The sequence below is a fragment of the Myiozetetes cayanensis genome, unplaced genomic scaffold (genome assembly GCF_022539395.1).
Source record: "Myiozetetes cayanensis isolate MyiCay16 unplaced genomic scaffold, myiCay2020 scf1, whole genome shotgun sequence".
Taxonomy (NCBI): Eukaryota; Metazoa; Chordata; class Aves; order Passeriformes; family Tyrannidae; genus Myiozetetes; species Myiozetetes cayanensis.
In genome coordinates this window covers 140,695,559-140,713,519 of record NW_026086604.1, presented here as the reverse complement: position 1 = coordinate 140,713,519, position 17,961 = coordinate 140,695,559, and the positions used below count along the sequence as shown (strand labels likewise).

The 17,961-nt window shown below is 36.8% G+C and overlaps 1 protein-coding gene across 2 annotated transcripts in view; it reads left to right on the top strand.

The window, feature by feature from the left end:
• The window catches only part of WDR37 (WD repeat domain 37), a 44,602-nt gene that overhangs the window by 11,175 nt on the left and 15,466 nt on the right, over window positions 1-17,961 (top strand). For both annotated transcript variants that reach the window (XM_050310822.1, XM_050310830.1), the window contains 9 exons: window positions 1,881-1,977; window positions 4,433-4,528; window positions 4,692-4,756; window positions 8,459-8,594; window positions 9,896-9,967; window positions 11,905-11,949; window positions 13,738-13,814; window positions 15,547-15,784; window positions 16,317-16,458. In XM_050310822.1, the coding sequence (XP_050166779.1) occupies window positions 1,881-1,977; window positions 4,433-4,528; window positions 4,692-4,756; window positions 8,459-8,594; window positions 9,896-9,967; window positions 11,905-11,949; window positions 13,738-13,814; window positions 15,547-15,784; window positions 16,317-16,458 (968 nt within the window). The remainder of the gene's footprint in view (window positions 1-1,880; window positions 1,978-4,432; window positions 4,529-4,691; window positions 4,757-8,458; window positions 8,595-9,895; window positions 9,968-11,904; window positions 11,950-13,737; window positions 13,815-15,546; window positions 15,785-16,316; window positions 16,459-17,961) is intronic.

Sequence of the window (17,961 nt, the reverse complement as noted above, 5' to 3'; positions counted from 1 at the left end):
GGTGTAAAACCGAACTGGGAGCAAAGCAAGGGTGCTCTGGGCCGTGGCTGTTAGTGGTGTCTGTTCAGAAATAACTTAAAAAATTGGGATCGTGAAAGGCCTTTCTGGCTGTTCCTGAGGACAATTACCTGGGCTATGGAAGAAGGTGTGGGTGGGATGGAATTCCAGAGGGTCCCCTACGCTCTCTGGCTACTGGAATGGGCATGCATTCCAATTCATTCACACAGGATTGGAGCCAATTCCTTTTGGTTTGGAATTACTGGAACACTGAAGAACAAAAGAAGCTATAATCATCCTTAAGCTTGCATTGAATCATGAAGCTCACTTGAAACTGGCTGGTTTCCTGTGCTAACTTTGGTACTCCTGTTCTAGTAATGCTTCTTCTGGACCTACAAGAGTAGTTTGTGCTGTGGCAGAAGCTGGCTCAGTTTTTTTCTTCATAGCTGGTGATTTCAAGAGTTTGAAATGACATACTTTTGCTCTCCATCAAGTAGATGTTACTGATGGGCACATTGCCTGCATATTTGATAGATGGTCATTGATATATTGATAATATATAATGCCATATTAATTTCACTTTCAAATTTTTTAACCTACTTCCTTACATATGTATTTCTTGGTTTTTGGATACAGCTGCATTATTTACAGTTTTGTCCAGTAAAAAGATGTTGTGTTACTTAATTCTGAGATAATGGGTTAGATTGCTGCAAAGGAGAAGTTGAGCTTTTTCATTGTCAGGGTGAGGCTCAGTAAAGTGAAAACTTCCTTTCAAAAAAGTTTATAGCTGGGTATCTAGTTAAATAATAAATGCAGTAAGACAACTTATGTGTGGTCTACAGGCAACTGAAGAACAGAACAGGTTTAGAAGAATTTTTTTACATGGTGAGCAAGCATGGTTCATCCTTTATCCATAATTATATTGGATTAACTGATTATAGTTATTGACAATATTTTCTCCTTTCTAACTTGCCATCTTATAGTAGCAGGCTGTGCTTTAAATTCTAAGGTACTTGTTAGTAGTAGATTCTCAGTGTACTGCAGTCAGTTGCCTTCTGCTTTACTTGCTGTCTGCCCAACAGTGTGTGATAACAGATTCACTGATACAGTGTGAACCTTGGCTCCCAGCAGAAATAAGTGCTCACTTGCCTTGGATATAGTAGGCATTTTTTTGGGAAACATATGGTGCTGATATCTGTTTTAGAGGCAGATGAATACAATTTAAATAATCTGCCAACAGAAACCCATGGTCAAGCTGTATAATGATCTCAGATCATCTAAATCCTGTGTTAGTTTTTATTACATACATGTTTTTTGTACCTTGGAATTGCTGTGCTGGTATGCTGAAGAAAACAAATAAGTCCTATTCTGTGAATGTGCTTCAAAATACTTTCTGTGACCTGGTTATGATTAGTGACAAAAGTAGATAAATGTTAAAAATATTAAATAAAAGGTTAGTTTGTCTCAAGCTTTGGTGTGTTGTGTTGACAACTTCCTAACTTACTGCATAATCAACTTCTGAATTACTTTGCTAATCAAAGGTATTTTTATTTCTTGAACTGGAAACAACTTGACACTATATTGAATCTTTTTTCCCCCCTTTTATTTTTTTTAATGAAATTTACATATATCTTGGTTTTGTAATTTTTCTCTGGGTAAAAATCCTCCAAACCTGTGGGTGATTTGAATTCTGTCCCTTGAAAGAGAAAGAATATGTAAGCTGAATAATCTTATGATGCATAGAGCTTTTTGTTTTGTATTCTACTCTAGTTCTGATTTCTTGCTACAACATGGAGAGAACTGTTAAAATCAGTTTAAGACTGAAGAGCAATTATATAAATATATGTAAAGAAAATTATAAAATGCAATATTTTGCCTCCTAGGATTCTAAGCTACCATCTTCTGTCCGGAATACACTCCTTGAACTTTTTGGACAGATAGAACGAGAATTTGAAAACCTGTATATTGAAAATTTGGAATGTGAGTATCTATTTTTTCTGGTAACTTATGGATTGTTTGGATTTAAGACATAGTAGCACTAATTAAAGCTTCACCTCGTGTATTGTAGTGCAATTAGTCTTGCTTTTCTGTGGGGAGTTTAAGGATTCTTTCGAACTTGTAACTGAAGATGGAGTTTGTACCTTTTCAGAAAAATTACTTTCTTAGTCCTTGGCACAAGCAGAGAGAACTGTTGTGTGTCATCCCTCTCGACTCCTGGGCAGAGCCAGTGAAGGGTCTTTGTCCTTGTCATTGTAGGCTCTGGTGGATACCATGTTAGTGTGGCAGTTACTCCATTGCCTTTGAAGTTAGTGGCTTTGTTCTATATTTACACGTTAATGATGTCATATTAGTAAATAAAATTGGAAAGGTGACTTACTGGAAAAAGTGTATAGTGGGGTGGATTTGTATCATCCTACTTATACATTGCATAACCAGCACCTGCAGCTGTTCATGAGTTTTGAAGTCGAGTGCTCAGATCAAAACTCCAGGTGGTATTTGTTTAATGACAGTGCAGTTTTCTGATAATGTAGGTGATCCAAGGTGATTTAAGAGGATCCAAAGTTAAGTAACCCAAGCCTGTACAGTAATACAGTAAAGCCTCTGCTTCATTTCCCTTGCTGGATTTTGGAAGCTGTGTTGCATGGCTTGGTTTCTGAATTGTGGAATCTGTCTGATTTGGCTTCAAGTCAATTTTTTCCCCACACCTAATCTGTTCCCACAGTTAAACAAAACACTTATGTTAAAAAAAAAAAAAAAAAAGGACATTCTTGCCTGCTTTTTCAAAATGTGCTGGTTTTTTATTCTCTTAAAACCTGAGATTGCGTTGGTTAAAGGCTATAATCAAAAGTACACATTTTTTAGTGACAATTTGCACAACTGAGTTCTCGGCCTCCTGCTGAGAAGTTGGCTGGTAGCAGGAAAAGTAGAGTTTCCCTGCCCAACTTTTAGAAATGCTTGTCAGAAAACAAGTGGTGGATTTGTACCCCCTAGAGTATGGCTATTTTTCTTCTATTCTGTTTCTGTTTCTTCATCTTCTTTCTCTGCCTCACAGTTCTAGTTCACTCCTGGCCTTTGTGATTTTTTTTATACCCTTCTGACAATTTCTAAAGTTTTCTCATCCTCAGTTATTTTTTTTTCTAGTGTTTCAGTTACTGTTCAGAGAGAATTTGTACAGTCCCTTTCCCTTAGGGCAGTTTATTTCTCGTTTTTTCCTTTTCTTAATCCCTTCCAGACCTCAGTCTTAGTTCTTTCAGGCAATTCTTGTATCTGCCTACTTGTTTCAGTCATATGTAACTACAAACTTGTCTCTTTGTTTACTTCTCTTTCACATTGTCTATGCTTCATAAAAGTTTGGGTTTATGTGAGTAAGAAGACAGGAAAGAGAATCTTGCCTTGCTTATTTCAAGTACTTGAGTGTGGTATGGAGGTGTAAACTGGCTTTTAGAGTGCTTAGAACTCAGAATTCAGTGAAATTCTCAGAATGGCAAGAATCATACTGCTGCTCTGTCACATTCTCTCAAGTGTCCAGACCTGGACTTCTTTCAAAGAAGTCCAAAAAATTTGTGAAAGACAGGCCTAGGTATCTTCTCAAGTGCAGCAAAAAAATGCCTGGTTAAAGCCTTTCAATAAGATTTCACATGAGGAGAACACTCTGAAGATCAGCCCAGATTTTGAGAAAAAAATCTCTAAACCACTGAAAATGTTCTTATAAAATGAAACTGAGCAACTTTAAACCAGTCCCGCCACTGGAGATCATTTATGAGTACCTGATTTGTTCATCAATGCTATCATTCTGTCTTGTATTAAAATGGCACTGGTGACACTTGTAATTGACAGAAAAGCGTAATCTTGTTACATATACATGCTTTGTCTGATGCACAATGAAAATATTTTTACCTTATTTAGTGTTTCTGAAACAGTTGCATGTAAAATGTATGTGCCATTCTGCACTTTTAGAAAATATATTTCAAAGTACAAATAATATACATTTGCTGCACTACCTTTCCAATGAAACTAATAGTAGATAGGCATTTGGGGGGAATACCATTTGGTGATGAATAAAACCTTTGTGGAGAAAGGAATACTAATTCTGTGGCTGAAATATTTATGATGGTGCAAGTTTTCTTCTGTTAGATTTAATTCAGTACAGATGTGCCATGCATTTCACAGAAGCTATTTTGTTAATCCTTAGCCTCATTTATTAGTGACAGTAATTAGAAGCCACCCATACTTTCCTTGGAATCTGGGTCAGTTCAGCATGAGTCTTGGTTTGTCTTGGTTAGACCTGCTTTTATAAAATTGTAGTTGATCTCTTTTTCTCTCCTTAGCATAAAATAGATTACTTACTAACCATTATAATTCTTAAATAGTACGTTAATGATCTTGTTAATGATACCTAATTTTTAGTAATAATGTGAATTTTTGGTTCTGTTAGTGCGTAGAGAGATCGATACACTGAATGAGCGTTTAGCAGGTGAAGGACAGACAATTGATGGAGCTGAACTGAGCAAAGGACAGCTGAAAACAAAAGGTAAGAGAGCCACAAAGAATCCTAAAACACTATTTTTAACTTCACTTTTTTGTGCTTTGCTGGCCAAAACTTAGAATGTTGTTGAAGGGAATTAATACCAGTTACTTAAATAAGCTAATGCTGTATTTGAAATATCTGCCTTTGAATTTATTTGTCTCAACAGCCAGTCATAGTACCAGTCAGCTTTCTCAGAAATTAAAGACAACTTACAAGGCATCTACTAGCAAGGTATGAGACAAATTAAATCTTTACTCATCAGTGTGTACTTGTGAGACTAACGTGACTGTCTTTAAGGTGTAAATTGTGGTTTCTTTAAGCTGAGTAGTGCTGGTCTGCAAGTAAACCTGCCTCATAAGGAACCATATCTTTATCTTGGGTTCATTCATACCCATTACTTCAACCATACTATATGACATTTTTACAATAATTGCTTTCCTCTTCTCAAGAAGGAATGTTGGAGGGGAGAGAGTGTGCATAGGTGTGCATGTGGGATTACTGTTTTGTAAAGAGAACTAAAAAAAATATTTCAATGAGTGTTAACTGAACAGTGCTGTTTCCCAAAATGGATTGTGCTCCAAACTCACTGGGGAGGTGGATCACAACTTTTCTTTTCAATCCATCCTTTATGCTGCTACTGTGTAGGGAGTTGGATTTTTGTGTGTGTGTGTTTTTTTGGCTTGGTTGTTTTTTTGCCTTGGAGGAAATTAGAAGAGACTTAAGTTTCACAAACCACTTGTTTTGTGTAATTCCACACGATTACATTTCTCTTGTTGCCAACCTATAAAGAGTTTAGGTTTTTTCTAGAAAGAACTTTCACTATTTGCTTATTCTTATGAGAAGGCTGATCTTGACTGCTTGAATATTAGTAAAAAATACTGGGACTAAATCAATCCATTCATTTTCTTTGGGAAATGCCGAGGTAAACATTCTTAATTTTGAGTCCTTCATATGAAATTTCCATACTGGAATACTTTTCATCCCTTAGTCGAGTTAAGAGTCTGAATAATAAGTTGGCTAAACTCATATCAAAGGATGCTTTTAGCAGCAAGGGTTATTCCCTAGTGTCCAAATTCTGAAGAGGTGGAGTAGATTTAGTGCTTGGTACTTTTAAAAACAATTTTTTTTGTGTATGTTAATGGGCAAGATTCTGTAACTAAACTGCAGTTGTTTGTATATGCAGGAATCCCTTCTGTGAAATTCATATTTTGATGTTAACAAGATGTTATGGTTGCTGTTAACAATCCCTGGCTATGACAGTTGTTACAACATCAGGAAAGCATCAACTGTTTATGCAGTCCTAAAATAAACTGAAATTATGTAACTTGCTCCATCTAAACTAAATTCCAGGATCTCTGATTCTTTTTAATCAAGAAAAGAATTCTTAAAAGAAGGTATTTCTTCACCCAATAGTTGAAAGTAATAAAACTTTTTGGACTACGTAGTTTTTGCTGTCACTGCTTAGTGTTGTTCCTCAGGAAATTCCATTCATCAGTCACAGAGTAAGGCTGCTGGACTGGTCCTGAGCTGACCAAGTTGTCCTTCTTAGTTCTAATGTGTCCTGTCTGCATAAGAAACATTTTTACAGAGTGCTTTACTTTGTTTGCCATCAATTGTTTCAATTTGTATTCAGTTTTCACTTGTTTACATAGTAAACAATTGTTTCCTTATTAACAAATTTCTGTGTAGAAGGAAGCACAGGAAACTGTGTGAATTTAAGAAAGAGGACAAAGGCAATGCACGCTCAGGATATGGTTGCCCACTTATTTTTGTATGATAATCCAAGATCTGCTGAAGTTATTTAAAAAACTTTCTGTAGTACAGAGACCTCTTTTTAGCAAGTTGCATGTTATGTAAATATTTCTTTACCTGACTTGGAAAAACGTTTATGTATGGTTAACAAAGCAGGAAGTAATCCAGGCCCTGCCTAGTTTATCCAGTTACTGGTATGTGAAGTGAGGGACAGCAAAAAAAAGAAAGGAAAAAAAAAAGTGTAGAATTAATATCTCTATTAGGATATTTACTGTTGTTTAGTGTTCTTGGACTCTTATCTTCTGTGTGTTCATTCGAGACTTCTGGTACTCCAAAAGGAATTTTACACCTTTGACATTAAACGATCAGTGAAACCCCTGTCCAGTACTTCTGGAAAACCTGTGCTTGTTGATGTGTAGGGGATAGTTTCTCCTAGGAAACTTTAGCATGAAGGTTTGACTCCACATTAGAAAGACAGAATGCAAGCATAGTTGGAGTATGGGGTTCCAAGTTGGAAAACTTTAAGTTTGCAGTTTGACCTGAATGCTATGTTAGTCCTTTACTGTTAATACTTATTTCAGCCCTTCCACTTGTCATACACGAGTCTATTTAGTGTAAGGACTATATTCAGTGTGAAAGTTGTATCTCTAGGATTGTTCAAAACTTGTGAAGTTCTGCAGTATCATTGAACTAATAATCTTTATCATTAACCCATTTTCCTTTTAATGCATCCTTAATGACTGTTCCTTCTTCTGCTGTGAAACCAGAATGCATATGAGCTGTTAATCTGGAATTCAAATAGGATGAAATTATCATTTCATCATTGGAGAGTTGACTTGCTCAGGATTTGGAATGCTCTTGCAGATTTTCTTTTAGCTTTAAAAACCCTTTTTGAAGTAATTTGCTCTAATGACATACTTAAGACCTTCTATTTTAATACCAATACCTAATGGGATTTTAAACTTAGTTTATTGTAACTGAAATGTAGACTTAATTAACTTCCTAACTTTTACTAAGCTGTAGATAAGTCTTAATGTGATTTGTGTTGAAGTATTTAAAGGTTTTGATTTAGCTGGTCAGATAAATACCTGCCTGGAATTGCATGCACAGGAAAACACTGATAAATGGAAGTTGTCTTTTTGTTCCAGTTAAGCAAAGCTTTTCAGGTAGTTTTTCTCAAAGAACAGTTATGAGATTGAAGACTTGTGGGGTAAAAATAGGGTATTTGTAGTGGTGTACTTACTTTTAAGTCATCTTTCACAACTCTTGGTTTCAGTTGTCTCTGGAGGTGTTCCAGCAAGGCAAAGATGTTTTGTCCTTTTATTTTGGTTTTGTTTTGTTTAAATATTGCAGTTCACTTTATCTGAAAATATAGAATTTATGAAAGTTGGTTTCTTTCTGTGGATACTGAGTGTTTTCAGCCTTCCTGTACTGCAGTGCTTTGTAGTTTTACCATTTTACTAGACTTCTCTTCCTTTCGTTTGGTATTAGTTATGCACATACTAATTTGGATTTAATGAGTCTTCTCTGCTTTTCCTCTAATAGCTTGACTTGGAGGAGGGAGTGTGCTTATCAAATGTTTAGATGAGTTTGACATATCTTTTATAAAAGAGTTTTATTACACAAATAAACAGGCATGTGCTTTCAGGGTAATATTTGGTTTGTTTAGCTTCATGGAGTTTTAAAGAAAAACAGCAGTGAGTTTTCTGGATTTTAATAGAATTAAGTAATAAGTGTATTTTTTTCCAAAGACATTACACTGGATAGCATGGACCATTTTTAAGTTATCAGATGTACTTCTTTGGGAATAGGCAAAGAAAGTTTTAAGGTCTTTTGCAGTGTTTGGTCTTTTTTTTTTTTTTTCTTTCATGATAGTCCTTACTCAGACTGAATAGGACGTGCACTCAGCACTGGTACAGTTCATTTCTCCTACAACATTACATTATTATAGTAGAGAATAATTTGTCTTACATTCTGAAAAGAGGGAGTATTATTAAAAAAGAAAAAAAAATTAGGAGATATGCTTGCATCCAAACTCACTCTTCTACCATCAAAGGTCAAATTTTTGACAACAGTAAACTGTCAGAATCATGAAAAAGTTAATATCTATTTGTATTTGTGACATAATTACTTAATCTTGGGTCAATGTGCTAAAAAATGTTGGTCTCTCTGCTATTTCAGATTGTATCCAGTTTTAAAACTACAACATCAAGGGCAATCTGTCAACTGGTAAAGGAATATGTTGGCCACAGGGATGGTATTTGGGATGTCAGTGTCGCGAAAACTCAGCCAGTGGTGTTGGGAACTGCATCTGCTGGTAAAGTTTTGTGTTGCTTGAATATTTAGAAAATTCTGATTTAGTCCCTAAGCTGTAGCAAATATAGGTCCAAAGCATACTTGAATACTGAGCTCCACACTGAAAGAGTCCTTTTAAAGAAGTTCTGTAGCTGAAAATTTATTAAAACTGGAATTTCCTTGAAATGCATTTAACCTGTAGAAAGTTCAAGCATCCTTGTTGGTCTTTCTAATGTGCCGGTGAACTTCCATGCAGGTCACGCTCTCCTCAGTCAGCTCTAGCATGTTGGATGGTGTGAGTGGGTGGGATGGGGAGCTGGTGTCCAGTCCAGTACAGAATGCCCTATAGCTGGATACAGAGATCCCTGTAGGCTTTCTGTCCTAGTACTGTGTAACCTTTGTTCAGTAGAAGCTGTAGGTTTGCTCATAGTTTGCATATTCTTGTATTCTTGCATTCATCTGGCTTTTGCCTCAGGATACAGGGGCAGCTAAAAATCTTAATTTTCAGTCCTTTTTACTTTACAAGACTCCTTCCTTCCCACTTGAGAGGCAACAAGTACTAATGAATAAGTCACTAAATCTGTTATAGTCCAAAAATCAATCTAGAGGCTTGTGTAGTCTTAGAAAATTGTTGTGGAAATAAACCATAACCAGATATAATTGGTCAAGTTTGAAGTGACAGTCTTCTGAAGCTGGAAAAGGGACTTGAATATTATGGACCAGAAACCTTGGCTTTGTAACTGAACTGTTAGAATTTTTATGTGCCTACTGAGGGGCAGGTTTTGTCTTTGTCTTTGTCCTGATTTAACTTGGAAACAGCCATTCTCCAGTTCAGCATTAAAGTACTTCCCACTTGCATACTTGTATTATTTATTTATTTTTGGGTGAGGCAGGATAAAGGTGTGGCATTTGGAGTGATTTCCTCTTTAAATAAATTTTTGTAGTGCTCTGCAGTGACCTGTATGCATTTGGGACTTCCATGCAGGAAGTGAATAGATTGTGCATAGATTTCTTGCCTGTAGTGACTGCATGGAATGCTTTCTCTGTGCTTCCTGAGTCTCATGATACACAGGTGGAGTATTATTCAGAAGTATATAAACAAGTTAGGAAAAATATCAAAATTTTAGAATTTGCCTTTCAATACTTTCTGCAAATTAATCTTATTAGGACAACACCTTTACTTTTTTTTGGGCGATATGTATTAAGTTATAACGCTAAGAAGCTTTTGTATTTTATATACAGTTGAAGATAACTTGTTTGTTAGGGTTAAAAATTAAAACCATCCATTTTTAACTATTTACAACTACTTCTTAATCTTTGTAGATCACACTGCTTTGCTGTGGAGCATAGAAACAGGGAAGTGCCTTGTCAAGTATGTAGGGCATGTTGGATCAGGTAAGATATGGGCCTGTTGTGAAAACTGGGAGGGGGAAGTGGGTTTTGGACAACTACAGAAATGCTTATTGTGGTTTCACTTGCAGGTTTGCCAACACCATTAACAAGTCAATTGTGAAGTTCCACTAATTTTCATACAGAGAAGGTTCTGCAATATGATTCTTTCTTGGAGAGGCACATTAAGGCAGTTCTGCAAATGCTAAATGAATAAACAACTCCATATAAAGTAATTTACAGGCACAGTTACGACATTCAGAAGTTAAATGTCAGGACTCATTGAGGTCTCATGCATATGCAGAACAAGAGAATCTTATGTAACCAGAAATTAACTGTCTTGCAGGATATGTGTCATATTTGGGATACAAAATACAGATGCTGCATGAATATCTATCTGTGCTTCTTTGTTTAACACATGATCCTATGTATAATTTGCTGCATAATATTAAATTGTTATCTTGTTTTGAAGACAGTTAATTACGTATTGGCATTTGTCTTCCTTTATACCAGGATGAATATTTCAGAATTTGTTCTTTAAACCCCTTTTTTAGCTGGAAAGGTGCAGTTCAATGAGTGCTTTCATGTTAATCCTAATTTTTGGTGTCCAATTTGACAAGCACCCCATTACTCTTCTTCTCTCTTGTAATGGGTTATAATATAGAATTTTATAGACCAAAATTGGTGTGGTTTTCCTTGGCTTTAACTTGCTGTTGAGAGTTGAGCACTTTGAGTGGAGGGTCATGCACCCTGAAGATGAGAAGTGCAGTTTTTGACAGGAGTGTTTGGTTAAATAACTCAGCACATCACATGAACTTTGTGGCAAGGATACAGATAGAATTAAGTTCTCCAGGGAGTGGTCAGTTGCTTCATCCATTAGTTCTACTTTTTCTTCCTGCTATATGACTTCTAGTTCCTACAGCACAAAGATAGATGCAGATAAACAACTGGCAACACTTTAATTTGTTCAGATATCTCAGGTTGCTTGCTGCATGGACCTTCAGCTTCTATAAAGTCAGGTTTAAAAACTTCAATCACTTGCACTGTCATGCTGATAGTTTTCTTTTAAAATTGCTATGTGGATAACCATGAAAATAGTAAGTTCTAACCTGTATTTAAACAACTCTGTTTAAACAAAAAAATTATAAATTATGCTGTATATAGATTTTATATAATTACATACATATAAAAACTACATTAGAAATAATAGGTTTTTAATTTAATAAAACTTTTCTTGTTTGACAGTTGATTTGAAATAATGCAAAGGTGCCAGCAGTTGATGCACCATTGATTAGTTCAGTTTGAGAAGTGTCTTTTCAGACTTATTACACCACACTCTCCCAACAACATAAGCATCTATTTTACTTGTATGATGGATGGAAATAATTTACAAGTTCTTTCTTGGATTTAATCTTATGCACCGAAATAAAAATGAAGAGCCTTGTAGGTTGGTAGAATTTTTGCAGGACTATTTTAAATCCATCATATTTTGATTACATGTGGTTGCAGGACTGAAATCTGATTTGTATTATTTGCATAAGGTTTTCAGGCATTTATTCTTGCAATCCTAAGTAATAATCAGAACGCTGATGGTCATATATAGTCAGTTTTCATTAAGTTAGAAATAATTATGAATACTTGAATTCTCTTTATGGAAGTCCAGAGCATTATCCGCTGTCAGCTCACTTATGATTATTTTAATGTGGTTTCTTTATCCTCTCTAACATGAACCATTTGAACTAGATTCAGGAAATCATTTTCTAGAAAATATGTAGTCAACTATAGCTGCTTTCTTTGATGCTACACCTTTATCTCACCTAAGAGATTAATATAAAAATTAGTTAAGACTCAAGACGACTTGATTTTTCAATGCTTTTAAGACAAAACATTGTGAAAGAATTCTTTTTGTATATTAACATACAAATTTACTTTGTTTCACACAGTAAACTCCATAAAGTTTCATCCCACTGAGCAAGTGGCTCTTACAGGTAGGTAAAATTTGTTCATATGCTGTTTGTGTTAATTATGGTAGAAAACAAGTATGATTTGTCAGCATCACTTTGCTTGTAACCCTAACCCTGTCTCTGTTTCTTTGTCAGTATCCTTGTTGATTAAATTATTATTGTATTTCAAGGCATAACAAATCAGGGCTAGATTTCCCCAGCTGTGTTTGTCTTGTCATACTGTGCTTACCTGCTCCAAAAGAGACACTTAGAATCATACATCAGATAGAATGTTTTTCCTGGAAAAATTGTGGAGATTATACTGAGTGCTACTGAAAGGCATTTAAAGAATAATGCAGTCATCAGGCACAGTCAGTACAGGTTCCTGTTTAACTAATTTGATGTCCTTCTAGGATAAGGTCACCCTCCTAGTGGATGAAGGGAAGGTGGTGGATGTCGTTTCTCCAGTTTCTAGTAAGGGTTTTGTTGCTATCGCTTGCAGCATCCTTCTGGACAAGTTGTCCAGCTGTGGGGTGAGCAGGTTCACGATGTGCTGGGTGAAGAGCTGGCTGAGGGGCAGAGCTCAAAGGGTTGTAGTGAATGGGGCTACATCTGGCTGGCAAAGGGCACCAGTTCCTTGGGGATCAGTTCTAGGGCCAGCCCTGTTTGATAGATTTGTCAGCAATCTGCATGCAGGAGTTGAATGCACCATTAGCAAGTTTGTTGATGATACCAAACTAGGAGGGGCTGTTGACCCTCTTGAGGGACAGGAGGCCTTGCAGAGGGATCTGTGTAGGTGGGAGCATTGGGCAATGATCAGTGGGATGAAATTTAACAAGTTCAAGTGCTGGATTCTGCACCTATGACAGAGTAATGCTGAGCACATAAATTGGGAGAGGAGTGGCTGGAGAGCAGCCCTGCAGAAAGGGCTCTGGAGGTGCTGATTGACAGCAGGCTTGATGTGCCTCTGGTGTGCCTGGGCAAACCTCATCCTGGGATGCATCAAGCACATCACAAGCAGGTGGGCAAAAGAGGTGCTTGTCCTGCTGTATTCAGCATTGGTGTGCCCTCTCCTGGAGAACTGTGTGCAGTTCTGGGCCCACAATTTAAGAAGGATGTGAAGGTCCTTGAATGAATCCAGAGGAGACCAGCAAAGCTGGTGAAAGGGCTGGAAGGCATGTCCTGTGAGGAGCAGCTAAGGACTTTGTGCTTGTCTGGTTTGGAGAAAAGGAGCCCGAAGCAGCAACCTCGTTGCTCTCCACAGCTCCCTGAGGAGGTGAATTGGAAACGGAGATGCTGAGCTCTTCTCCCTGGGATCCAGTGATGGGATGACCAGGAAGGGTTCAAAGCTGTGCTGGGGAGGGTCAGACTGGACATTAGGAAGTATTTCTTTACCAAGAGGGTGGCCAAGCTTTGGAACAGGCTTTCTAGAGAGGCTGGCATTTGGACAATGCCCTTAACAACATTCTTTAACTTTTGGTCAGGTCTGAAGTGGTCAGGGAGTTGGACTGGATGATATTACATATTGGAATAACGCAGATTTTTGTCTTCTGATGTGTAGTATTTAAGTGGGAGTTTCACTGTAGGAGTAATTAATTTGGTAGCTATTTATATTTTGCAAAATGACTTATGTTCTTAATCAGTACTGAATCTAGGGGAGTAACTGTTGATGTTGAGACTTGCTTACCATAAATTCTATAATGATATCTGTTAAAAAAAGATGAAACACAGACAGTATTGCCAAATGTAACATTAAAGCTTGTTTTTATTTCCCGTGGAAATGCTCTTATTTATTCTCTCTCTCTTTTTTTTACCTCTCTTCTCCCTGTGCAGCATCTGGAGACCAGACAGCTCACATCTGGAGATACATAGTACAGTTGCCTACACCTCAGCCAACTGCAGACTGCAATGTAAGCAATCAACTTACTGCAACTAAACTAATTGCACAGCAATTTCATCAGATACAGGTTTTATGATAAGACTGAATGTTAGATTTACACATAATTAAAAAATTACATGATTTCAGGATTGCCAAAGGTGGGATTTTAAGGTTTTAGTTTAACAGCTATATTTCAGCCTTTCTTTGAAAATAGACTTGCTTCACGTTTTCAAAGGTGTGTGGTGCAGAATAGAATCTGCAGCTGCAAGTGCATTAATTGACTTCTTTTTCAAGGTAGTAAATGTGCAAGTAAATGAAGATGAGTAATTTTTTTGGCAATAATTCAAATTATAAATAATGAAGCTTGTTTTAAACTAGCTAAGTTCGTGTAGCTTTACTTATTGAGGCACTTGTATTAGCTGTAGTTGCTTTGAATTGAAAACTGCTTGTAAAGACTTGTTATTTTGGCATTTATTTAATTGTATCTTTATTGATTTGAACTTACCAGCACACATCACACTATCTGATGTTTTTGTCCCCAGGCCTTTATTTAGTCAGTCTTTACTTTAGACTGGCTTGTTTTACTTAAAAGTACCCTTACAAAAATGTGAAGGCAAACTTAGGTTATAGAATGAGCTTCTCAGTAAAGCTAAATAGAGGCAAAGAGGTGGCTGTATAATATGAGATAGATTTCTGAATGGAAAGTATTTGATTTGGCATTTCCACTTTGAGAGAACAGTACAAATGTTATCTTTTTCACATCCATATAACATAAAAGAAAAATGGTTTTGTCTCGTGTAAGTGAAAAAGAGATTCAGAGACTGATGTTTCATGGTTGGCAAAAGAACTTGTTTTGCATCCAGTTTACATCAGCACTGCATGATGACTGTGTACTGACCAACAGACAAATATTGATGTAATGATTTGATTTTAGTGGATGAAAATATGTCTGTAAATGACTGTCTTCCTGAAGATTAAAATAGTGTCCTGTTAGATGCTTCCTACCCTTAAAAACTGAAAGGAAAAAAGTCACTTGATAAATATGCTGCAATGAAACTCTAGGGTAAAACAGTAAGGGAATATAAAAAACTTACCAGATAGTGAAGAGGACAGATACTCAGAGCTAAACAGTTCAGAGGAGATTTTAAAATGAAGTAGAATCATAGAATCATGTAGATTGGAAAAAAACCCTCTTAAGATCATCAAGTCCAGCTGTTAACGCAGCACTTCCAAGTCCACCGCTAAACCATGTCTTTAAATGACACATCTACATGTCTTTTAAACACCTTCAGGGATAGTGACTCCACACTTCCCTGAGCTACCTGTTCCAGTGCTTGACAACCTTTCGGTGAAGAAAGTTTTCCCAACAGCCAATCTAAACCTCCCCCGGTGCACTTCCTTTTGCTCTATTGCTGGTTACTTGGAAGAAGAGGTGGACTCCCACCTCGCTACAGCCTCCTTTCAGGTGGCTGTAGAGAGCAATAAGGTCGTCCTTTAGACTCCTTTTCTCCAGCCCGAACAACCCATTTTCCTCAGCTGCTCTTCATAAAGTTGTTAAATTAGTTATTAAAACTGCAATTAACTCACTGGTTATATTCCTTCAACTAAGTTTGTGACAGTGAGTACCTGAACAGGCCAGGTGCTGCCGAATTAAGTTGCGCACATTCAAATTGAGGAGATTGGGAAGTATTTACACTACAAAATGTAACTTTGAGACATTCCTTCCCTTCTGCTCTAAATCTTTTTTCTCTTGCATTTTATAGCAAGTGACTGGAGAAGACGAAGTTGAGTTCTCAGATAAAGATGAACCTGATGGAGATGGGGATGGTTCCAGTGATTGCCCCACTGTCAGAGCCCCCTTAACTTCACTGAAAAGCCATCAAGGAGTGGTCATAGCAGCTGACTGGCTGGTTGGGGGGAAGCAGGCAGTGACAGCATCGTGGGATAGGACAGCAAATCTGTATGACGTAGAGACTTCTGAACTTGTCCATTCTCTTACAGGTATTTGTTCACTCACAAAAAATTAAATTGGTTGTTTGTTTTTATATGTGGGATTATTTGTAGATACAAAAACATTGGGAAAATAATTTGTTTCTCTGGAGCACAACATGAGTATGTACAAGACTGGAAGCTGCTGCTCAATGCTGTAGTAGTTTCTAAAATTACCACCTTGTAAATCCCCCCAAGCATGAATTTGTCTTGTTTTAAACTTGTGATTTAACCAATGAAAGTAGTTGTTTTTAAACTGAATGTACCCAAATTCTAGTTCTTGCAAAATGCTTTTGCTGTGTTCAGGGTATATAAAGCAGCAATAACCTACACTACTTGGTGTGAAATGAGTAGTGATTTTTTTTTTTCCCTTCAAATACAATCCCAAACTTTTAGAGCAGCAGTAACATTAAAGTTCAGAATGATCACTATTCTTCTCGGTTTGGGGAAAAAAAGAAAAAATCATCAGCATTTCATTCCAAGTGTACGTGGAAATTAAAAGTCTTATTTTCATTGCGTCACATGTTCTCATCTGTGATTGTAGGGCACGACCAAGAGCTCACGCATTGTTGTACACATCCCACCCAGCGTCTCGTGGTGACATCGTCCCGCGACACAACCTTCCGCCTGTGGGATTTCAGAGATCCTTCTATCCATTCTGTGAATGTCTTTCAGGGCCACACAGAGTAAGTGACAGCTCCTTCACAGGTTTTTACAAGTTCCAAAAGTGTAAATGTATTTAGTTGCTAATCTGAAAGAAGCTGTTCCAGTGCCTTTTTTTTTTTTGGGTTATTAAGTTCATTCCTGTTTTGTGAGACTGACTTTCACAGAAACGCCTAACTGTCATCCTTCAGATGTAACACAGCAGTAGTTAATTTCCCAAACAGCAGCCAGGGCTCTTGGTGTGATACTGCTTACGTGGTAAGTCTTGATAGAACTTGTTATAATTAAAGGTGATTTAAGGTATGAGCTTGTTTTTGGCATTGGTTAGGTCTGTAGTTTGGGGTTATTGTGTTGGTGCAGTGGATCAAGCAGATTGCCTCTGCGTGTCGTGATACTCAGTGTGAAATAAAGGTTACTTCTTTGGAACCAGTGGACCAAAAAGCAGGATTAATTTTTACCCTTTAAAGCTTCTAATTTGTACAAACCCCAAGAAATTAAAGTAAGGGCACTGATTGCTGTGTTCTGTCAAAACAGTGATTTTGATGTAACATCTTTAGTTACCAGTTTAGGCTTAATGTTATTATACTGACTACTGTTGAAGAGGGACAAATGTAGTCCTGAGAATCTGTTACCTTTCTGTTTATCTGAGCTTTGATATGTGGAAAGTGCAGGAATAACTTGGAAATACATTACCCAAGGAAGCAAATCTTTTTTTAAGGCTTCAGAACTTAAGACTTTAGAGCTTGACTGTTTCAGAAAAAATGTCACCTCTTGTCTTCAGAATAAAAGTTAGTTGTTAATCCTAGCCCAAAACAAAACACACAAATATTTATTCACATTTCTGTTTTTTGTTAAATCAAATGTGTAATTTGCATGACTGAGTGTCAGTATCCACTTTTTTATTTCCTCAGCTATTGACTAACCTATATATAAAGCAAAACCTCTTCAACCTCCCCTGCCCCAGGCTCCTTATTTAATAAGAATAAATTATTTGGTGCATCCTAATCATCCTGTATAAGTAGATATCTTCTCCTGACTAGAATAATAACCTTGATTTTGGGGCCTGCATCCTAGAATAGTTTCATGCCATCACTTTTGTACTCTTCTGTCACTTTTTCTAGAATGACTTGTAAAAATTAGAAGGTTTTGTATCCAATTGGTGTTTACACTTTTTTTTTTTTAATGATCTGATTAACTTCTTTGTCCCAGGACATTTTTTCAGAGAAAGGATCAAAACTGACATTCATGTTTTTTCCATATGTTTGCTGAGATCAACTGATGTTGGTCTGGGGTGATGATGCAGACTGAAAAAGCTGTTAGCTGGTGTTTTGGCCTCCATTGCTGAGACCTACAAGCTAACAGGGCATTTATTTTTTATGAATGGAATAGACCTTGTACAACCTCTTCAGTAACTCTTATTCCAGCTTTTAATCATCTTCATATTTGTGTTTGTTGTATCACTTGTCTCCATTTTGTTCTTTGAATGTATGAGTTATTAGTATTGACAGAGGCTTTTCCACCAAATA